Below are 24,754 nucleotides of genomic sequence, written 5' to 3'. Positions count from 1 at the left end.
GTTCATGCATAATCCTCTAGACCCTCACTGGAAAGCTGTAAAAAGAATCCTTCATTACCTGAGTGGTATTGCCTCTCATGGCTTAACTATATCACTCCTTCGAAGAATTTTCATCTCACCGCGTACTGTGACTTGGGGCTCAGATCTTGATGACCGTCGTTCAACAAGTGGTTACTGCATCTTCTCTGGATCCAACTTAGTCACCTGGTCTTCTAAGAAGCAACATGTTGTCAGTCGCTCAAGCACTGAAGCGGAGTATCGTTGTCTTGCTGCTACTGTTGCAGAACTTACCTGGATCCAATCTCTACTTTCGGAACTCTGCATTCAACTTCCTCGTCCTCCAACTCTCTTTTGTGACAACATTTCAGCTGTCCTCCTCACTGCAAATCCCATTTTTCATTCTTTGACGAAGCACTTTGAGCTCGGTCTCCACTTCGTTCGTGAAAAGGTTGTCTCCAAAACAATGTCAGTTCACCATGTACCAACAGTGGACCAAATTGCAAATGGACTTACTAAAGCGGTGTCAACAGCTCAATTCCTAAACTTCAAATCCAAGCTTCGGGTCTTGGAGTCCAAGCTCACTCAGCTTGTAGGGGGTGAACGCCATAACAAGCCCAACTGAATCTGTTGTGATCTAACAGAATTAGTTACTCTTACATTCAGTTGTAACTATATTGTATAAATAAAGGTCAAGCCCATTTATATAATGTAATTGAATTAATTTTTCACTTTAACAAATATACAAGTCATTCAGACTCAGTTCCTTCTCTCTCCTTTCTTGTTCGTTATCTTCTGTTCATTCTTTATCTGACACCTTTCATAAACTAAGTTAAAAATTTCCAGGAATATAAAGAGTGACTTTCCTCTATCACGTTTCTAATATCAGATCTCAAATTTAAAATTGTGCCGATATGGTCATAATAATAAGCACATCGTGAAGTCATAGTCACTTTTAAAAATCAACTATTTATATATTTTTATATTTGAGCATCCATACTTGACGTTATGATGTTACAAGAATCATTTACTATAATTTTTTTAATTTTATTAAAAGGTAATGTTATTTAAGTTGGTTTCAAAAATATAAATATAATATAATTTGTTTTATTTTCTGATCCATCTCAAATATACTTAATATTTATCTAAATACAAATAATATATAATAATTGAATTAATATTTAAAAATTTGAGAGAAAAATTAAATACGATAAAGTTGAATTTGTTTTCTAGTCAATCAATCTCAAGTTTATTTAAATATCAATATCAATATATAATAAATATTTTTTTTAAATCAATTCAATTTATTTGTTATTTATATTATATTATATTGCAATTCATGCCGTAATTTATGTATTTTGAATATATTTATTTAATTATATTGTTTTTTATTTTAATTATAAAATTAAAATAAATAAAAATAATTTTGCCCCACAAAAAAAAAGGCTATGGGATTTCATTCATGTGCCATTATCTAATATGAAAATATCATAACACCTTGTCCCTCCTAATCTGTCTTTGAAAGCATCATTAGTGTTAAAAAAAATAGTGTTGAGCTTATCGCACAAACGTGCATAATTATGTATTATTTTGAGAAAAGTATCTATCATTTTAAAGGATATAAAGTTATGCAGACAAAGAGATAGATTATAGAAGAGAGAGTGATTAATTTTTTTTTTTAAATATGAGTCTCATATCTTTATGAGAGTAAATGAATATAAAATGTGTCATTTAAAATAACATATTTTTTCCCGTTTGTTTATTTTATAAAATACATTGTTTAAAGATTATAATTTTCTGATAAAGGAACTTGTACGGAATAATTGGGTTGTAATCATTATTATTTTGTTGAAGTCTAAATTCTTGTAAAAAAAAATTTAATGAGAAGAATAACATAAGATACCAACAATCGTAATGATATTTCGTCTCGAAAATAAGTAATTCTCAAAAAACAAACACCTAAATTAAAGCCACCGGACAGATTAGTTACTTTTCAAAATTTATTAAAAAATTTCTAAAGAAAGCCTTTTGTAATCTCAAAATCCAACTACACGCATGGACAAGAAAATTGAATAGGGCAATTTTATTTTATTTCGTAATTTTCATTAGGGCAATTTTGACATTGTGACAATGTTACAATATCAGGGCATACAAAAAGAATAAAAATAGTAGGTTCTGGATCATACTTTTTCTCTCTCGCAACACAAAGCATTGGGATGGGGAACGCTTGGAGCCAAAAAACAAAAGAAAGAAAAATATTTATAGTGCGAGCCAATATCTATGTCAATAGTTTTATCTCATGTTGCTTATAAATTAGTGGCGAGGTTCATTTTATACTCTTTATCTTTCCTTTGTTCTCCTCTAATACATGTGTGCAAGTAACATTAAAGTAATATACCCTTAATTTTATATGAATAATGAAAAATGACATTTTAAATTTATTGTGAGATTTTATATTTCTTAGAATTTTTGTTTTAAGAATAGTTTAATTTACATGATCGTTTTGTAAAAGTATTTATAAAAAAATGTACTTGTTTCTAAAGTGCATAAATAAAAATATATTATCTTAATTAAATATAAAGTATATGATCTTAAATTATTAGATAATTTAAAGAAATACAATTTTATTTTCTTTTAAGAAAATTGTTAACATTAATTAAATTTCAACAATAAATTATTATTAATTAGAGCATATTATGGTTGGTGCATAAACACGTAATTTGTGTTCGGGTCAAAGGATTATAAATTTATAATGTTGGGAAGAAATATTTAGCAAGACAGATTTCATAAATTTCACAATTTGGGCTTATAACCTGGTCGAGCCCAAAAATTTTAATGTATTGTATCTATCATAAAACTAAACCTATCTAGATATCCAAAATATTAACAATACATATGTCCCATGTGACGGACCAATTAAAATGGGATATTTTTTGTGATTTGTGTACGAAAGAGAAAAAAATATTCAATCCAAGTATTAATTTTTAATGGAAGTCATAGGTACATCGATTATGCCGAAAAGGCTCTCCTAAATATCTTGCCATGTGGCAATAGTATAGGAGTTGGACGGTAGGCCTTTTGACCTTTATGGTGCAAATTCATAAATTACATACCGATTTAAACTTCTTGGTAAATTATTTATCAAAGTAATGCAAAAAATGACATAAGTGGTATGTCAGCGCGTCTGGAACGCGCAGGGAATAGATGCGCAACTCTGTCCATTGAAAAAAAAAAGTGTGTGTCATTTTAAAGGATGTAAAGTTGTGATGTTTTAAATGAGAAAAAGAGATAGATCATGGGAGAAGTAAGAGTGGACAAAAAAATAAAGGTACAGGTCTCATCTCCTCTTTGTGAGAGAAAAATGACACAAATTGTGTCAATTAAAAGAACAAATAATTTTTCCTTGGAAAAAATAGGGTGTTAAAAAAAAAAGATTGTCACTGACACATACTAAAAGTGGTGTTACATTGTGGTCATTCTCACACAGCGAGGGTCAATGCAGGGTAGTGATTGATGTGCTCCTCCCTGCAAACGTAGGAATCCATGTAGGGCTTTTGGTGATAGTATTCTTTCATTGCGATTATGAATAATATTAGCGGTTCTTTCACTAAAATTATATGAGATTATGAGGAACATTGACCATAATGCCACTGTTTGGAAAAAAATTAGCCCAACTACCACCCGAACAGTAAAACTTTTCAAAATGCCACGCGTACAAGTTCGCTACATGAGGTAGCGAACTTTGTTTACAGACGTGACACCTAGTTCGCTACTTCCAATAGCGAACTAGGTGGTCAAAAGTCAGTCTGCTCTGAGCAAAAATAGGACACGTGTCATCTTCTCCTTAGTTCGCTATCTTACACAATGAACTAGTGCACAATCCATCTTGTTTTCTCTCTTTCTCTGTCTTACTCTTTCTCTCTGCCAAGTCGTGCTCAGTTCTATTATTTGAAAATTTTAGTTGTAAAACATCGATTCTTCCACCATTAGATCTAGGGCTCTTTCTCCTTCCCAGAAAGGTGCCACTTTTTCATTTCTTAATTCTCTTTTTACTTACTTCTTATTCTTCTATTGTTAATTTTTTATTGTTTTAATGGCTTAAACTAGTTTAAAGTTGTTGACTTTCTTCATTTTCGCGAATGCCCATTTATTGATCATCTATAATTGCAATGTAGTTTATTTATAATGTGGGGTATTGACTAATGGTTTTTAGGTTTCACCTTTCTATATTATTTTTTTGGGATTGGTTGGTTATGTATATTTATTCTGTGTTGAGAATCCTTCTTTCCTTGGCTAATAACTATTTCTCTCTTTTGGTGTCTGTGTGTTTTCTTTAAGGTTTTTCTGTTTCTTCCTTTCTTCTTCTTTTCTATTTTGTTAATTAGGTTCAATTGATTGAACTCTGTCTCTTCTTAAGATACAGGTTCAATTCGTTCCTATGATTGCATTTTTTGTTTTTGGAGTTGTTGAGCTCGTGTAATAAAGCTTAGAAAGGAAGAGAAATAGCTTTGGTGGTTAATAATTACTTTATTATTATTTGAATCTGTGTAATGTGCAATCAATGTTTCAAGCGAGAAACATATAAAATTTTCAAAGAATATAACTAAGCACAACTTGGCAGAGAGAGAGTAAGAGAGAGATAAAGATGAAAAAGTTGATTGTGCACTAGTTCGCTGTGTAAGGTAGCGCTAACTAGGGAGAGGATGGCACATGTTCTGCTTTTGCTCAGAGCAGACTGACTTTTGACCACCTAATTCGTTATTAGTAGTAGCGAACTAAGTGCCACGTCTGTAAATAAAGTTCGCTACCTGCTGTAGCGAACTTGTACGCGTGGCATTTTAGAAAATTTTATTGTTCACGTGGTAGTAAGGCAATTTTTTACCAAACAATGGCATTATGGTCACTATTCCAGATTATGAATAAGAAAAAACCCTGATTGGGAATAGAATAGGAGAAAACTACATACTGCATATTTGTGGATTGGGGAAAAGAGTTGGACATATGTTCTCTATGCATTATAGACACGCTATAGAACCATGCATGTCTTTCATTTTTGGTAACCTATGCCTCTTATGCATGTTAGGAATATGGCTTCCATACTCAAGAGTGGGTGAATTAAGTATTACAAGATTTTTGCAAAAGCCCCCTTCTAGTTTCTAAATAATCATTTCAAGCAAACTTTGATATATGGAAAGTTAATCAATACATTCAAACAATCTATAATATATAATATATCACACTTATATAACTTATACTAGCACATACAAGATTTCAAAGAAGCAATTAAAGTGCTAGAAATAAAGAGTTTAGAGAATTGCAAACATAATATATTCTGGTTCGGTCACCACCACTTGTGACCTACGTCCAGACTGAAGCCGCTCGATCAACTCTTTCACTAATGGTCAAGCTTCTCGGGTGCTTGAAAAAACCTTTACAATCTTCCAAGACTTCGAGTTCTTGGATACCTTACAATCTCCAAGTTTACGGGTACTTGACAACCTTACAATTCACTCCAAATTTACTTAGGTATTTGGCTACCTCTCAAACAACGGATCTCACAATCCTTTTAACTCAAGAATACAAGGAGAGAAATATTTTAAAATGAATATACACTCTCAAAGTATGGATACACTACTTGAAGTACTATGGGTATATGAATTTTCAAGATATGAGCTCAAATATGTTTAATCTTTGAAAGATATGAAAGAATATGCAAATGATAGTGTAAAAGCTCTCAAATCAACCTTAAGATGTGTAACAATAGTGACCAAATCATTTTAGGGTCATAAGAAATGTATTTATAGTGATTTTTCACAAAACTAGCCATTTATAGCCGTTATAGACTTTCTGTCGCAAGGGGAATCAATTCCCAACTTTTCCAGAGACTGGGAATCGATTCTTGCTCATAAGGAATCGATTCCCAACATGTTGGAAAGGTTGGAAATACGACAACAATTACATTGTTTCGTATTTTGCGCATAACTTGAGCTATTCTTGTCGGATTGATGTGATCTTGGTCTCGTTGGAAAGATAAAAGAAAAATCTACAACTTTTATAAAGAACACAATATCTAAATCCATCATCTTGGACACGAAAAATTGTATTGAAGGTAGAAACAAAATTATTCAGCAAATTCTAAGTTCAAATGTGTTATAACTTGTTTCCAACCACTTTTTATGAAAGATCTTGACTTGATAAATATGTTTTGAAGTTATAAAATATGTCAAGGATCTTTTCCGTGAATTTTTCAAATTTCTTTCAAGTATATAAAGGTTTTGATTATGCAATTCGAAAAACACGTTTACTTTGAGAAAAACTTCGAGCTCATGCAATGCAATCTACCGTATACCCTCATATATATTCTAAGTCCTAAATATATATTCTAAATATGATTTTAGACTTAGCTTCATGTCTTGTGTCTTGGATCTTTATTTGAGTTTGATGCTTTGACTTGTTGGATATGACAATGCTTGACACTTGTTGGTTTTAATCATTTTTCATCATGGTTATGATATTTAGCTTCTCTTAGATGTTGTCCATGGTTTGTTGTCTTTGATCTTGGTGTTGCTCTTCTAATTATTCCTTATTGCTCTTGGTTCAATGATCTTGTCACTTTGATATGACATTACTCTTCTTGTGTGGCTATATCATACGTCTTCAATATCCACATATGGTTGATATTTTTTGCTCTTGATCAATGCTCTTCTCTTTTTGTTGTTGTCACTTTGTTATCATCAAAAATATACCTCGTATCTACAATTCATGCGCATCTTGATGCAATATCATTACTTTGATAAATGATTTACCAAGAAGCTTAGAATGGCATGTACTTTCTAAATTTGCACCATAAAAGTGAAAAGGTCGCTATAGAAATTAAACATAATGAATTGATATACAAACGAATAATAAATGTATATAGGGTGTTGCTCTAATACTTGGATAGTATTTGTTTTAAGGGTTACTTTTCTAAGGTCTTTGGTGAATATATAAGCTGGATGCATTCCAATATGTGCCATAATAATATTGCAAGCAAGGAAGCAGATGAAATGGTAATCAAACTTAATTTGTTTAGTGTGTTAATGGAATACAAGATTGGCTGCAATGTGCATTCAGAAATTCTCAAATAAAGCATCATTGAGGCCCGTCAAAAATTGGTACACCTTGTCTCTTTCTTGCTACCCTTCCATCACGAGTTTAGTAACGGGACAATCAACACTATTTGGACACACTTGATTAGGCTTGTTAGCTTCAAGTTCATCTCGTATTGCTCGTAGTTTCATGTAATAGACAGACACCACCATCACAATAGTCTATAAAATTACAAATGTCGTCTTTCTTTTGGTGAGCTACTCGGATCACATTCTATCTTATATGGTATATAATTTAAAAATAAAATAGCAAATAAATAGAAAAATAATGACCATATACAATGAAATCAACTATATACTTAATATTAATAAATTTTTAGATCGAGATACTATTTGAGTTTCACTAAAGTCAATTATCGATAGCCCACTAAAACATATTTTTGACCTTGAACACTACATTTCATGTGAAAGCTAAAACTAATGTCTTTCTGTAGTTGTCGCTTTTAGATTTGGGTTAAATTAATATTGTTGAAGTACGTAAAAGCAAATAAAATTAGCATATGACTTACAAGAAAGATTTTAGGGCTTATTGCACTCGAAATTTGAGTTAGATAATTTAGCATATAATTCCCCCATAGCTCGTGTTTAAGAAAAACGTCTCCTTTAATTTATTATGAAGTGTTTTATTTTAGTTTGTGTTTGGGGGACCCAATTAACTGTCCCAATATTAAAGGGCTCATACTACCCCCGCTGCATCAACCCCACATCATTGGTGCTGCCATATAGTTGTACAGTTAAAAAAGGTTATACAATCTCAAAAATCCAAGCCTCTTTGGAACAAGTTAGACTGATAAAAGGTATCATTTCTTGCTTCTGCCAAGCATCTAGTCAGAAGGTGAGCAATGGGAAATCCAAAGTTTTGTTCTCTGATAACGTGAATCACACGAGGGCTGTAGAAATTGCACAAGCAATGAATTTCTCCATCACTTCTGATATAGGAAAATATTTAGGGTTCCCTTTTTCATGAGAAAGTCAGAGGAAACACCTTTAACTATATTCTTCAGAAAATGGACTCTAAATTATCTAATTGTAACGGGGTCGGTCTTTCATTGGCTTGTAAAACCACTCTGTGTCAATTTGTCCTGTCTTCGATACCTATATATACTATGCAATCATGTATGATTCCTGCCAAGTATTGCGAGGATATTGAAAAAAGATATCAGGACTTCCTTTAGGGGTCCACAAATGCTTAACATCAGTTTCATGCCCTAGGTTGGCCCAAAGTATGTCAACCGAAAGATAAAGGTGGTCTGGGGCTAAGAAGGGTGAGAGAAATGAATCAAGCTTTGTTAATAAAAGCTGGCCATGCCTTGTTAACTGATAAAAATAGCTTACATGTGCAACTGTTGAGGAATGAGTATGCTGTTGGAAATGACTTGTTGCCTTCGCTCACTCCAACGAGGCAAGCTTCTAATTTGTGGATAGGGGTTGTCAGAGTATGGCCGAAGTTCATTCTTGGGTCAATGATTCAATTGGGGAATGGTGCAAACACTAGGTTCTGGGATGATACGTGGTTGTTGAATAATGAGACTGTTGTTAAGAAAGAATCGATCATCATTCTTGAGGAAATTAGCCAGTGGACCAGTTTGATAACAGAAGTAGAGGATGGAACTGGACCTTGATTAACAGCTTTGACTCGGACCAATCTTGTGCCTTGATAGCAAATATCATGCCTCCCCCTACTCTTCATGGGGAGGTCCTGGTGACTTGGGAAAACACCAGCGATGACACTTTCTCTGTTAGATCGGCTTCACCTTGTTGAAGACTCCTTCCATATTCAAGCTAACAGAATAGCTTCCATCCCCTCGAACTGGGTAGGACCAAGATGTATCCGAATTTTCCTCTGGAAGACCTTTGGTAACATGCTCCTTACTAATGTTAATAGACTTCATAGACATATGACTTCGTGTGCCCTTTGCCCGAGATGCAACATGCAACTAGAGGTGGTAATAAAGGTTGAACCCGACAGGTCAACCTGCCAAAACGGAAAAGGTTGGGTTATACATTTCAACCCACTAACCCACCTCAACCCGCCCCGCTTAGTTGTGGGTCAAAACGAGTTGGTGGTGGATCAGAGCGGGTTGGCCCACGTGTCAGTCTTTTTTTTTACTATTAGGTTATATTTTATTTGTCACTAAGCTTTTGCGATATGATTTTTTTTTATCTTAGTATTCTCCTAGAAAAATAAAGAAGAAAAACTTTATTTATGACAAAGGTTATCCATATATGGAGGTAAAAATAAGTTTCTAAAAAATGCCCGACTGAATATTAGTATACATTTAGACTTGATATTGGAAAAAAAACTAAGAGGATTGTAAAATAAAAATAAGTAATATCATAAAATTAATAAAATATTTTTTTAATTTTTAATTATTTTTTAATTTTTTAAGCGGGTTGAACCTACCACAAAACGGAGTGGGTTGGGGTTTTCAACCTATATCAAAATGCGAGGCGGGGCAGGCCAACCTGTTTTTGGCGGGTTGACGGAGGGGCGTGGCGAGCTGACTCGTTTTGCCATCTCTACATGCAACCAGATGATATTCTTCATTGTGTTAGGGACTATGATTGGAGCAAAGGTATTTGGAGGATGTTGTTAGATGATGATATTCCCACCTCATTCTTTGTTTCCGATCTTCAGGTGTGGCTAGCATCGAATCTTCAGTCTACCGAAACTTGGGTGTACTGGGAGTGGAATCAAATTTTTGGTGTCATGTGCTGGTCTTTCAGGAAAGCTAGAAACGAGTTAGTTTTTAAGAATAAGCTGACTTCATAGGATTCCTTGATTAGAAGAGTCAAGGTTTACTTCACTAATCTAAAAAATGCTTGTTTGATGTTGGACGCTCATGATTTACAAAAGATTGGTAAGGAGGAGAGACTTGTCCGTTAGGAATTTCCTCCTGAAGGTTGGGTTAAGCTTAATGTTGATGGTTCTAGCAGTGTTAAAGGAGCTACTTCTAGTTGCAGGGGTGTGATTTATGATGCAACTGGAAGGTGGATCATTGGTTTCTTCAAGAAGCTGGGTAGCGGTTCTTCGCTAAGGGCGGAGGTTTGGGGTTTGCTAATTGGGATTCAAGTAGCCTGTGATCTTAGATTCCAACAAGTTTGGATAAAAAGAGATTTCCAGGTGGCAATTAATATGGTTATAAGCCATTGTGGTAGGCAGCACCCGCTTGCTTCTCTTGTTCACCAGATCCAAAGGTTGCTTATAGAGCCTTGGAAGACTATAATCTGCCATACCTTCCGTGAAGGCAATATGGTGGCTGATGAGTTCGCCGATCTTGGGTATGACTCAACAGATTAGGATTTGCATATCTGTAATATGCCTCCTATTGAGTGTAGGGACCTTCTAAAGAGGGATCTGATGGACACCTGTAACCCAAGGATTTGTACTCTGTCTTAGCATCTTTTGTTTCCCTTTTATTCAAAAAAAATAAATAAAAATCCAAGCCAGCAAACCAGACTTGGTTTAGTTTCTTTATTAGGTTATATGGTTATACAGTTTAAAAAAAAAGTTATGCGATCTATAGTTAAAAATTTCCAATGTAGTTTGGTTGTTGGGCCAACTGGCCCATATATATTCTTTAATACAGTCATTCCATTTTTTAAAAATTAAATAAATAAGAATCAAGAAATTTAGATAATTTAGTCCTGTATCATCAATAAATTACGGAGCTAACCATTTTACCAATTAAACTGTGATTCTTTCACTAAAAAACAATTGAGTACTAATGATAGTATATAAAAAAATAGATTAGATTTTGGGCCAACGGATCACTTTATTCTAGATTCGGCCGAATTAAGTTGAGCATAGTTAATTTAAAAAAATTAAACACATTTTATTTATAAGGTATAGCTCATTTTAATAAGTCTATTTTTTCTCCCTCGTCAACAGCTTTCTTTAAGAGGAACTAAATGATACATTTTGACCCATTTTTATACGTGCTTGCTAGAATTTGGATATCAAACAATTTGGATATCAATTTTACATCAGCTAAAGATATACACTTTTTTAAAACAATGTATATGGTTATTGATTTTTAGTCTATTCATCGAACAATATATATAATTAAACTTATACACGGTTAATTAAAGTAAAGAATATGCAACCAAAATAGCACGCAAACAATAGTTTGTATTTTGGTTCTAGCTTTAAACTGGGCTTGGATCGAATCCCAAGCTAGAGGACTGGTTCAGATCCATTTTTAAAGCATTTGCGTAACAAACTAACAATAGCATCTCAAAATACGTTTGGGCCTCTATAGTGGTTTCAGCCCACGCGTTCTTTATTATTCAGATTTGTTGGTTCATCCAAAAAACGGTTCGTTTTCTTCTCCGGGTCCATCCATTTACTGGTCAATAGTCAATGTCATCGCCGGGAAGAGGCTGTGGAGAAGGAATGTTCGTTTGAGAGTTAAGACTATTCCCTCTCTTTGAAGCATTCAAACTGGCTGCTATTGACGATAGTTTCTCTATAATTTATTATATCTAGAGGGTTAGTTAGGGTTTTAATGTTACTGCCATGGATTTCCAAAAGAGGAGGGTTCAGTTGCTCGTCTTTATCACTGTCATAATTGCTCTTAGCATCACAGGTACTTCACTCATTTCCGTCTATTCGAACTATTTTATTTTTGATTTTGAAGTATTTGGCATTCATATTGTGATTAGAAGAGGGTTCGACACTTGATCCTCTGTTTCTGTATTTTTATTCAACGTTATTATGTTTCTAATTGAGGAATTTGCGTTATCAGCTTCCTTTTATTCTAGAAATTTAATTTGTTCTTTTTTCTTTTTTGTATCTGTATGCATAAGATCTAGGGTGGATGCCGATCTTCCACAATAGATCGCGAGTCTCGGCAATTTGTGTTGGTGATTTTGACCACATGATTATCAAATGTTTCACGTCTTAAACTTATGTCACTTTTTGTAAGCGGTGCTTTTTATTTAACTTCGAGACTCACTGACCTGCCTGTGGTGAACCAGAATTATGTTTTTTTTTTTTTCTATTTAATATATGACATTTATCAATAAGCCTGGTGCTGGAAGTTTCTTTTTCCCTTTTAATCAGTATACTGTTTCAAGCCACAACTGACCCAAAATTAATGCTGCTGCTTACAAGAAAAGTCTAATTCACTCTCAATTAGTCTCTTTTTTTACCTTCCCCTCCTCCTAAGAGGATGTATCAGTGTTGAATTTGGAAATCCAATGGTATAGGTTGGAAGATCTAAGTTCAAATCCCGGTGGGGGCAATAGAGGTAGGGTTTCCCGGAGAAGAACAGCTATGCCTGATTGAGGGGAAATTCTTTCTTTTAGCATTAATTGTAAGGATTGATTTAAACCTTCTAAGGTTGATTGAGGGCAAGCCTGGAAGCGGTGGTAAAGTTGCTCTTTGTGACGAGGAGATTATGGGTGGAATTTTTGTAAAGGTAAGGCTGCGTACGATCGATTCTCACCCCTGCTCTCATAAGTCGGGGAGCCTTGTGCAGGGGGGTTTTCTTACAAAAAAATATATGCATGTTTTATTATTTCTTATCTTGCATGGTTATCTTTCACTGTTAATACCTCCAATTACGCTGTCTGGTGATACAAGTTCTGCTTATGCTCATATAAGTTGCTCCTTTCAGCTGAAAAATGCAGACAGCTTATGGGGGAGGAGGGGTCATCCCAGAGTGGAAAGTTTACATTCTTAAATTGCCTTGATATGGGCTCTGGAACTTTAGCATGTGCTGTCAAGGAAGGTGTGAAGCTCTATTTTAACAATTTTAGATCTTCTCATGTTGAAAGATCAAGGCATCTTGCAATTGAGTCTGCCCTAGTTGACGCTATTACTCAGGGGATGTCCCCAACAGATTCAGCAAAACATGCGCAGAAAGAGGGTAAAAAGGCAGCAAAATTGGCTTCCCGTCAAGCCAAGCGGATTATAGGCCCCGTTATCTCTTCTGGATGGGACTTTTTCGAAGCTATTTACTATGGTGGTACTGTCACAGAAGGATTCCTTAGGGGCACTGGTACTTTGTTTGGTACTTATGGTGGAGGATTCCTTGGAGAGCAAAGGCTTGGTAGAATTGGCTATCTTGTTGGAAGTCACATGGGCAGTTGGGTTGGTGGTAGAATAGGGTTAATGATTTATGATGTCGTTAATGGAATGCAACTTTTGTTGCAATTTGTTCAAACTGGCGAAATTGATGTTCATAAAAATTCTAAAGCACCTGAAAATTCCTTTTATGACGAAACCCCTGTTTATGACAACTCTGAAGCTTCCGGTGTTTATGAATCATCTTCAATCGAAGAATCCAATGTGTATGAATCTACTGAACGTCAGAGCTATGAAACATATGAAGATTCTGAACTGCGATGAAAATTTGAAGTTCATATATTGATATTTGCTTAAATTTTAGTTGGATGATATATGTTTTTCTTCTTCAATATAGTGTATAAATCACTCTACAAGTGTTTTTGACATATATGGACATTACATAGTAAATAATTTATCTTCCGTATGTTGCATATGCTGTGTTCTCTTCGCCATCGCGGAGAGCTGTTGTCGTGTAATGCAGTGCAGTGCTAAAATCATAAACAGACGTGGAATTCTCTGCAGCCCCAACTAGGATTGACAGATTGACGGATAAGATGAAAGGGTGGGAATATTATTGGGATTGAGGCTTTATAAATGGCACATAACAATATTAGAACTTTTTGAGTGTTCAAGATCAATTTTGCAATGTGTACAAATCAATCAATTTTTGAGAGAAGTGAAAGTTTTTGGATTTTACCTTGAATAGATTTTAAGTGTGAGGCTTATTAAACTTCAAAAACATATTTATATTTACATTTTAAAAATGACTTTATTTTATTATCTAAATAAAATTAATTTTTCTAAACTTGTTTTTAAAGTATCATTCCTAAACACAAATTAATTGTTTTAGTATTAATTCTTATAAAATTAATCTTTTTAATATCTATTCTGTCAAATTACTTTTACCAAAATTTCCACCGAAAAGAATTTATTTTTTACCAAAATCTAAAAGAAATGCACCTAAGTAGTTGCTAAATGTAGAAGGTCCAATATATTGTGCCCCATGCCTTCAACCTTCAACATAGTAAAAGAAAATTGGAGCTGCAACTACTAAATCCAAAATCGCACCTCACAATGTGTTGCCCCCAAATCGCATCCCCGAGCATGTCCCATACCATCCATCTAGTGTGATTGGCGTTAGTCATTGGTCAAATGATTGATTTAGTGGTTTTATTCTACTTTTTATGGTTTAATGGCTTTGTGACTGGGTTTAAATCCGGAAAAATAACTTTTTTTCAAATATTATATAAAAAAGTAAAGCTGCCTATAAAAATTGTACTCACCCCTGGTCGGTCATGATTCATGAAGTGTTTTAATATGGCATATTGTTGGGAAAACTCGGTTCCCTCAAGCTCGGCTCAGGGGCCTTTATGCGGAAGTTAATCAACAAGATCCTGATCTCGGATCTCGGATCTCGGATCTTGGCAATACCTCGGCCTGAACTTCACCAGGTCAGGCAGCGCAGCGGAACAATCAAAAACGAAAAAATCAAAATAGGAGAGAGAGAAGAAGAACACAACCAATTTTAACGTGGGAAAATCTTCTCCAATGAAGAAGTAAAAACCCACGGGACCTAGTCCAGATCAAAAATCCACTATGAAAATAATGGTTACAAAAAATCAAATACACCAATGTGGTGGTTAACTCAACCCCTCCAACAATGGTGATAATCAAACAACCCTAGAGATGTTTCACTCAAACTCTCTCTAGAGATCTCTCAAATGCAAAGCATAAAGCCTTGCTCAAACAATCAAATAATTTTCTCAAATTTTTTCTCTCAAATCTGACCTAGCCTCCACCCTCAACTAATGAGTATATATAGAGGAGGTGGAAATTAGGGTTAGGGTTTTTAGGAAACCCCTCAAATGGGCTTGGACTTAGCATTGAAGGAGGAAGCCCAACAAATCTCCCCTTCCGACTTCAATGCGTCGGCTTCAGCATCAACCCGGCTCCTTCACAGCAGTCTTCAATTTTTCTTGTTGGAACCGGCTTCGTCATCATGTCGGACCAATTTTGGTCAGTGTGCACCTTGACGAGTTCGAGCTCTCCACCTTCCATCACATCCCGGATCCAGTGATACCTCACATCAATATGCTTAGTGCGGGAGTGATAGGTCGAATTCTTCGCAAGATGGATTGCGCTTTGATTGTCACAACCCAGCTCGTACTTGTCTTGATCATGGCCGAGTTCCATGAGGAACTTCTTCATCCACAACATCTCTTTGCTTGCCTCAGTAGCAGCAATGTACTCAGCCTCAGTTGTCGATAGTGCAACACATTTCTGAAGTCTTGATTGCCAAGAGACAGCTCCTCCGGCAAATCTCATCATGTATCCCGTCGTCGATTTCCTCGAGTCGGAATCTCCCCCTAAATCAGAATTCGAGTAGCCTTGCAACTCGGCTTTGCCTTCTCCAAATCGGAGACATAAGTCGGTCGTACCTCGGAGGTACTTGAAGATCCACTTCACTGCTTCCCAGTGCTCTTTGCCGGGGTTTGACAAATACCGGCTTACCATTCCAACAGCATACGCCAAGTCGGGTCTAGTGCAAACCATTGCATACATCAAGGTTCCGACGACGGATTGGTACGGGACCTTCATCATCTCATCTTTGTCTTCATCAGATCTCAGACACTGCTTTTGGTTCAGCTTTATGTGTCCGGCTAGGGGGGTGCTCACTGTTTTGGCTTTGTCTATGCTGAATCTCTTCAAAATCTTCTCAATATATTTCTCTTGACTCAGCCACAATAGCTTCTTCTGTCTATCTCGGATGATCTTGATTCCGAGAATCTGCTTTGCAGGGCCGAGGTCCTTCATTGCGAAGGACGAGCTCAACGCCTTTTTCAGGGCGGCTATCCTCGATTTGTCTTTCCCTACAATAAGCATGTCGTCAACATATAACAACAAAATCAGAAAATCTCCGGCCTCATACCTCTTCACAAATACGCAGTGATCGGCTTCAGTCTTCTCAAACTTATGATCAGTCATGAATGATTCAAACTTCTTGTACCACTGCCGAGGTGCTTGCTTCAAGCCATAGAGGCTCTTCTTCAACCGACATACCAAGTCTTCTTGGTCTGGAGCTTGGAATCCTTTAGGTTGCTCCATATATATTTCTTCTTCTAAATCACCGTGAAGAAATGCCATCTTCACGTCCATTTGTTCTACCTCGAGGTCCATCGAAGCCGCCATGGCTAACACGGTTCGGACCGAGGTTATTTTCACAACAGGAGAAAAAATCTCCTCAAAATCAACTCCTTTCTTCTGATTGCAGCCTTTCACTACAATCCGAGCTTTGTATCTCGGCTTTTGCCCGTTCTCTTCATTCTTAATCTTGTAGACCCATTTGTTTTTCAAAGCTCGTCTTCCTTTAGGCAACTCGGTCAGCTCATAAGTCTGATTCTCGTGCAGAGACTTCATCTCGTCTCGCATTGCCTTTTCCCATTCTTCTTTCTCTGAGCTAGTCACAGCCTCATCATAACTCTGAGGCTCACCATCTTCAGCAACAACGGTATATTCATCAGATGGGTACCTTGTAGAGGGTCTTCTTTCTCGAGTTGGATATCTCGGTTGTTCTTCATCTTGAGAACCAGTTCATCATTTTCATCCCGGATCTCATCATCAACTCGAACCTCAATGTCTTGGTCATCTTCAGCTTGTTGCTGGTCATCAATTTCTTCATTATCTTGATTTTCTCCCCCTGCTTCAGCTCAGACAGGAGGGACGAGTTCTTCACGTCTGACAGTAACCCGGACTTTGGGCTTCGAGATGTCATGAATGTTCTCATGCTTATGAAAGATCACATCTCGGCTTCTCACGATCTTCTTATTGATTGGATCCCAAAGTCGGAACCCGAACTCGGATTTTGGTGAATCGAGATAGATGCATTCTTTTGTCTTCGCATCAAGTTTTGCCCTTTTATCTTTAGGGATATGCACGAAAGCTCGGCATCCAATCACCTTCAATTGATTATAGGCCTCTTTCCGACCTGTCCAGACTTCTTCTGGAATTTCTCCTTCAAGTGGCCGTGATGGTGAGAGGTTGATCAAGTCAACAGCAGTTTTGACGGCTTCTCCCCAGAATGATTTCAGCAATCCGGCATTGGACATCATACTTCGGACCTTCTCTTCAATAGTCCTATTCATCCTCTCAGCAAGTCCATTCAATTGTGGAGTCTTGGGGGGCGTCTTCTCAAGTCGAATCCCGGCCGCTCTGCAGTATGCATCAAAAGGGCCGCAATACTCACCACCATTGTCAGATCGGACCACTTTCAATTTCTTGCCAGTCTCCCTTTCAACCATAGCATGAAATTCTTTAAAGGATTGGAGTACCTGGTCTTTAGTCTTCAACAAATATACTCACACTTTGCGGGAATGGTCATCAATAAATGAAACAATGTACCGAGCTCCTCCAAGAGATTTCTTCGACATGGAGCAAACATCAGTATGGACGAGGTCAAGAATATTCCTTCGTCTTCTTGGTTGATCCGGTCTCACAAAAGAAACCCGGTGCTGCTTTCCAGCTAGGCAGTGCGTGCAACTCTCCAACGCTTGGTCTTTCAACCCGGTCAGTAATCCTTTCTTGTTCAGGATCTGTAGCCCTTTCTCGCTCATGTGGCCGAGGCGCTTGTGCCATAACTCCAAGCTAGGTTCATCTCGAAAAGAATTGGCTTCTCCGCCAATGATCTTTCCTTGCATCACGTACAAGGAGCCTTCTTTCTTACCTCGGGCCACGACCAAGTTTCCCTTGGCCAGCTTCCATCTGACACTACCGAAGTAGTTCACTAACCCGGCATCGTCAAGCTTGCCTACCGAGATTAGGTTCAAACGCCTGTCAGGAACATGCCTTACCTCTTTCAACACAAGTCGGCATCCGACATCTGTGGTCAGAGTTACATCACCGACACCAACAATCTTGCTGGTCACTTGATTTCCCATCTTCACGACTCCAAAATCATCACCTCGATAAGAGGAAAAAAAACCTTTGTGTGGAGTAACGCGGAAGGAGGCACCAGAGTCAACAATCCAGGTGCAGTCATCATATGCAACATTCAAATAATTATCCTCACCAAGGAGGAATATCTCGGCATCCGGGTTGGCAGCCACCGCAGTGGTGCTCTTGTCTTCCCTCTTCTTGGGAATAATCTGATCCGGCTTCACAGAGCCGTTCTTCTCGTCATTTTGCAGGGTCCAGCAGTCTGGCTTCTTATGGCCTGTCTTTCCACAGTGAAAGCACTTCAACTCATATTTCGGCTTTGACCGACCTCTGGACTTGTCTCGTCTGTCACGACCTCTACCCCGGGAGTCGGATTTCCCTTTGTTCTCAGCAACGTTGGCCTCAGACGTACTCGAAGTACCTCGTTCTCTTCTCCTGGATTCTTCGCCCAGGAGGCTGTCTGTCACGACATCCATCTTCAATTTTCCATCTGGAGTCGAGTTATTCAGGGTCACCACCAGAGTATCCCAGCTTTCTAGCAGCGAGCTCAACAGCAGCAATGCCTGCAATTCTTCATCAATTTTCATATCAGCCTTTGACAGCTGATTCACAATACATTTGTAGGTGTTTAGGTGTTCAATCATGCTTATACCGTCCTTGTATTCAAGCTTAACAAGTCGGCGAACCAGGTGTGCTTTGTTCCTGGGAGTCTTCTTCTGAATCATGGACTCTAGCTTCGTCCACAACTCATACGCGTTCGTGAATTCGGACATGTGCTCAAAGAGACTTTTATCAATATATTTTCTGATCGTGGCTACCGCCTTCCGACTCAGGATCTCCCACTCCTTATCAATCTTGTTGTCTGCCGGTCTCTCATCAAGGATAATGGGCTCATGCAAATCTTTGCAGTAGAGATGATCTTCCATCATCGGTCTCCAATATGTGAAATTATCTGCGGACAACTTGAACATATCTCCATCATGAGTTATGCCACTGGTCTCCATCTCGTCTCCCTCAGAACCCGTCGAACTCGGGCTCTGATACCACTGTTGGGAAAACTCGGTTCCCTCAAGCTCGGCTCAAGGGCCTTTGTGCGGAAGTCAATCAACAAGATCCTGATCTCGGATCTCGGCAATACCTCGGCCTGAACTTCACCAGGTCAGGCAGCGCAGCGGAACAATCAAAAACGAAAAAATCAAAAGAGGAGAGAGAGAAGAAAAACACAACCAGTTTTAACGTGGGAAAACCTTCTCCAATGAAGAAGTAAAAACCCACGGGACCTAGTCCAGATAAAAAATCCACTATGAAAATAATGGTTACAAATAATCAAATACATCAATGTGGTGGTTAACTCAACCCCCAACAATGGTGATAATCAAACAACCTTAGAGATGTTTTACTCAAACTCTCTCTCTAGAGATCTCTCAAATGCAAAGCATAAAGCCTTGCTCAAACAATCAAATAATTTTCTCAAATTTGTTCTCTCAAATCTGACCTAGCCTCCACCCTCAACTAATGAATATATATATAGATGAGGTGGAAATTAGGGTTAGGGTTTTTAGGAAACCCCTCAAATGGGCTTGGACTTAGCATTGAAGGAGGAAACCCAACACATATATGCTTTCTAACCAGCAATTGAAGTAAAGAGTCAAACTCAGAATAACTCACAAGCAATTCAATTCATTTACACTTCTACGTTAACCTACGGTGTACCGAGCCTGCTTAATGATACAAATAGTACACAGATATCAACGTTTTTTTTTTTCGTCACCTCTCCCCATTAACACGGAAGTAAATTAGTCTTTGACACAATATATTAATGTTGTTACTGGCTTACTACTAATTGTTATTTTTATGTGCTGTTTGAAGTTGTGTAGATGTTACTGAAAAGGGTCAAAATGGAGCAAGTAATCGATATAACAAAAGAAAAAAGCCTCAACTCTAATTGAGGTACTAGAGTGGATGACTGTGGTATTGCATGGACTAAATGATAGAAGAATCCACAGGCAAGGAGCGAGGTGGCTCATGGCGTCGTGTGGTTGTCACACATCCTTTTGAGCAGTGATAAAGTGGATTTGACTTCATTCATAGCCATCCAACATGCTCACCATTCAATTGTGATCATAACCCTTTTTTTAATTTAAGCAATTCTCCTTATGGTGCAACCGAAAGCTAGATGAAGCTAGGGAGCATAACTACTAGAAAAATATAGTTATTTGAAACAAGATGAGTCCATTTTGACAACATCCTATAGAAACTTTCATTTTCTATTGTCCTACTACCTCACCTCTTAAAAGAGTGTCTTTGCACTATTCCCTTTAGTTCAGCGTCGAGTAGTCGCATTTGGTGCTGTTACTCTGTAACTGATAGTGGAAGTGACGAAATTGGCCAAAAAAACAACGAAATGCGGGGCCAGCAAAGTAGCTTTTGGTTCAAATCCTTCGTTGATTCACGTTACCCTTTTTCGACCCCAAATGCCTCAACTGATATCTACATCTAGGCAACCACTGGCACTCTCATTGAGACCTTCTTTCAATAAAGTGTCACAGGAAAATTTGTATTATAAGAGCATTAATGTGGAAAAATTAGGATATATATATAAGAATGAATCCTCTCACCAAACTACTTTGGCACACGTGATAAGGAGCCTGGACCCCTTAACCAGAGGTTTCGAGTTTGAGCCTGGAAATGGAAAAAAAGGATTTGGGAGAGCCGCCCCCGAAAGGGTCCGATAGTGCTCGATAGGGATTAGTCTTCGATTGCGGCCGGAGGATATCCTTGAATTTATTCAAAAAAGAAAAGAAAAAAAGAATGAATCATCTCATGTGTTAGTTAACATGACCATGTCATCTGACAGGATCATAACTAGTAAATCAAAGATAGTGATATTGCTATTTTCTATTCTAATATTTTTCCGCTCTCATTTTTCATCACCATTGACTTGTCCGTAAATAATTAGGATCTCAGATATTAAATAACACACTAGAGAATTGATTCCTTTCATATATATAGTCACAAATAACGTTATTGTATAAACTGAGCTCATAAAGAGAAGTATACTTCTCTCGCTTAAATGAAGTAATTCCATTTACTTAAACTACGAATTTTCATCTATTTTAATAAAAAATTAAAATGCACCTTTTAGTACAAAATTAACATTTTATTACAAGAAGGTCAAGATGAGGAGAAGTTATTCCATGGTCCCATATAATTTACAAATGCTCATTGAAAACAAAAGAAAAAGTAGGGATAAAATAGTCAAAAAAAAGTTTCGATTGTGAGAGAAAAAAATAACATGAGCCGGGATCTTATAAATTTTTTTCCAAAGATGAGAAAAATGTACAACCATAGGCAACTAATGAATAGCTTGAAAGAAATAAAGGGCTGTTTCCTTATTTTTTTTGTTTTGGCATTTTTTGTTTAGGGAAAACTGCTTGTCATCTTAAATGACATAAAATTATGTCATTTTAAGAGAGAGATAGACACAAATAATATTTTTTATTTAAAATTTAAATTAAAAAAATCACCCACTTTCTCCCATATGATTTTCATTTATTATGTCTATTTCTCTCCTCTAAAATGACATAACTTATGTCATTTAAAATGACTAATAATTTTAAATATATATTTTAGATATTGAAGTTGGTTTTCTAGATTTGTTTCTTTTAACTGCAGATTTTTGTGATTTTATTATACCTTTTATGATTAATTTGATTTTTTCTTTTTCAATTTGTTTTTGTTAATTCTTTCATAGTTGTTTTCATCTTCGTGATCTTGAAGGTATAAAATAGTTTTCGAGATGAAACTTTATAAACTCTTCAAGTTACAGCACTTTTTGTGTAATTCTTTAATGTAAATGTGCTTAAACATTGATAGTCTTTAAGTAGAAGCAAAATCAAAAATCATAGTTTAATTTAAATCATGAATTATAACAGGTTGGACTGAACGAAACGGATTGACCATTGGTTTGTGTCATTGGCTCATTGACAAACTTGGATGTCACTAGTAACAGCAAATGATGAACCATCACTACTGAAAAGCTTGAATGTCATTAGTGGGACCTCGTATGTATGTTTGTCGTCTTCTTGTATCTTTTTTCATGCTTTGAATTTTTCTCCCTGACATGGCATGTCTATGTGCTGGAAACTTTGGTGTTATATGTTGCGGATACTATGGAATCTATGGAATCGAAGCCATGAAACTAGAGTTATTAATAGTCAAGAGTAACTCTTGCGTAACCTGCAGTGGAAAAATTAGATGAGTTGGATCATAGTGAATGAGAAATGAGTTGTATATCGAAAAACACAGTTTAATAATGTTAAAATGGGCGAGAAGGACTTGGGCATGAAATGGTTATGTACTAGATGTTGGAGGTAATGAGTTTGATGAGAGAGAAGAGTTTAGAGGTTCTTGAAGTATGCATCAAGTTTGGAATGTTCAATAGTGTTATTTTCAGTTTATGAAACACTATAAATAATACAAGCTATTGGGCTCTAGCTCATATGAACCCAAAATAATCATACTTTTATCTATTAGACTTATATGTGTAAAGAACTTTGGGATACACCACCCCAAAAGCTAGCTCAAGAGGTGGGAGTGCTCAAGACCTTATAAAGGCCATATTAGTTGCCCATCCAATCAATGTGGGACTATATAACTCAACACTTTACACCACCCCAAAAGCTAGCTCAAGAGGTGAGAGTGTTCAAGACCTTATAAAGGCCATATTAGTTGCCCATCGAATCAATGTGGGACTATATAACTCAACACGCCCCCTCACGCAAGACCCCTTTAGGCTAGAAGCGTGGAATTGCACAGGCCCATTTTTGGTTTACCTGTTTGTGCTTTTTTTTTTTTAATTCCACTTTTTAAAGCGGGGGACGGTGAGGCTCTGATACCATGTAAAGAACCTTGAGGTCACCACCCCAAAAGCTAGCTCAAGGGGTGGGAGTGCCCAAGGCTTTATAAAGGCCATATTAGTTGCCCATCCAATCAATGTGGGACTATATATCTCAACAATATGTGAATCTACTGTTGAATTATATTATTAATATATCCAACGCTAGAAACATGTGAATGGAATATAACTTTTTGTTTCTTTTTTGTTTATTTATAAATATTGATCCATTAACCTATTAACCCACCATAAAAAGAAATAACTTAATTTTTGTTGTCAATAATATATGTTTAGCATCTCTATAAATATTGACCCTTACCATTGTCCTATGACGTACCTGTGAGTGTGTAACGTGCCTTTTCTAATTCTTGAGCCATATTCACATAGTGTCGACATGGTTTGCGAGGAAGAGTTGTTGGTCGAAAAAGTCTGCGAGCTTTATGATAAAATCTCAAGCCTAGAGACTCTCAAACCCTGTAAAAATGTCGACAAGCTTTTCACCCAACTTGTTCTCACATGCATGCTACCTAGCCCCATTGATGTTACCAAGCTCAGCACAAGTGTGCAAGAGATTAGATCCAAGCTCATAAGGCTTTGTGGTGAAGCTGAAGGCCATTTGGAGAGCCACTACTCAACCATCCTAGGTTCATACGAGAACTCACTCAATCATCTCCACATTTTCCCCTACTATTCCAATTACCTCAAGCTTGCTCTCCTTGAATTCACTATCCTTAACCAACACTGCACCCATGTCCCTAGCAAAATTGCCTTTGTGGGCTCAGGACCCCTTCCTCTTACTTCAATTGTCTTGGCCTCTAATCACCTAACCACAACTACTTTTCACAACTATGACATTGACCCTTTAGCCAATTCCAAAGCTTTAGGCTTGGTTTCCTCTCATCCTGACTTGTCAAAGCGTATGGTTTTTCACACCAATGATATCTTGGATGTGTCCAATGCTTTGAAAGACTATGATGTTGTTTTCTTGGCTGCCCTTGTGGGCATGGACATTGATGAAAAGAATAAAATCATTGATCACTTAGCTAAGTACATGGCCCCAGGAGCACTCTTGATGCTTAGGAGTGCTCATGGTGCTCGTGCTTTTCTCTATCCAGTGGTTGATCCTAGTGATCTTCGAGGTTTTGAGGTCCTCTCTGTGTTCCACCCTAAAGATGAGGTTATAAATTCAGTTGTCATAGCACGTAAGTACCCTATGCCTATGCTACAAAACAAGTGTTCTGATGAGATGCAAGCCTTCAACCCTGTCAACCTTGGAAATGTGATTGACGAATTGGTCATTGAGGAGAAGCTATAGTGAACTTTCCCTCTCAGAGCATTGTAGCTTTTTATATCTGGTGTCTCCACACATGCTTGACTTGGGGATTGTGTCTTGCGGTAGCACTTACCAAACTATAGTTAATGTTTTCATTTATGTCTGATGCGTTTGTGTACTATCTAGCATATATATATGCTTTTCGTGATGTTGTTCTTAACTTTTTTAATAAATCAAAATAGATATCGGTTGTGTTTTAAATCAAATCTCCCTCTTGAAACGCCATAACGGAATGCATGCTAGGCTATCATAGCATGTTTTATGGTTTCCTGTACTTTTCCTCATCTTTGTTCTTCATATTAAGGTAATCTATATAAATGGTGCGAAGATATATAAAATCATTAATGTAGGATTATCCATTAGCTTAAATTTTT

The 24,754-nt window shown here is 36.9% G+C and overlaps 2 protein-coding genes across 3 annotated transcripts; both read left to right on the top strand.

Annotated features, from left to right (window-relative positions):
• Window positions 1-11,474: 11,474 nt before the first annotated feature.
• LOC133305276 (uncharacterized) lies at window positions 11,475-13,660 on the top strand. 2 transcript variants are annotated; one of them, XM_061505448.1, is made up of 3 exons: window positions 11,475-11,734; window positions 12,357-12,568; window positions 12,767-13,660. In XM_061505448.1, the coding sequence occupies exon 3, from the start codon at window positions 12,787-12,789 to the stop codon at window positions 13,498-13,500; it is 714 nt and encodes a 237-aa protein (XP_061361432.1). In that variant the 5' UTR covers window positions 11,475-11,734; window positions 12,357-12,568; window positions 12,767-12,786; the 3' UTR covers window positions 13,501-13,660. The 2 variants fall into 2 exon arrangements, with proteins under 2 accessions (XP_061361432.1, XP_061361431.1); XM_061505447.1 differs by lacking the exon at window positions 12,357-12,568 and having other exon boundaries at window positions 12,767-13,659.
• Window positions 13,661-23,400: 9,740 nt separating this feature from the next.
• On the top strand, window positions 23,401-24,362 carry LOC133305283 (nicotianamine synthase-like). Its single transcript, XM_061505454.1, has one exon. It carries the CDS (start codon window positions 23,442-23,444, stop codon window positions 24,360-24,362), a length of 921 nt encoding a protein of 306 aa, XP_061361438.1. The 5' UTR covers window positions 23,401-23,441.
• The last annotated feature ends 392 nt before the right edge of the window (window positions 24,363-24,754 follow it).

This window comes from Gastrolobium bilobum, unplaced genomic scaffold, assembly GCF_033153095.1.
Source record: "Gastrolobium bilobum isolate Gb01-03AN ecotype WA unplaced genomic scaffold, APGP_CSIRO_Gbil_v1 utg4294, whole genome shotgun sequence".
Lineage (NCBI taxonomy): Eukaryota > Viridiplantae > Streptophyta > Magnoliopsida > Fabales > Fabaceae > Gastrolobium > Gastrolobium bilobum.
The sequence above is the reverse complement of the archived record's forward strand: the minus strand, read 5'-3'. Positions and strand labels throughout refer to the sequence as shown.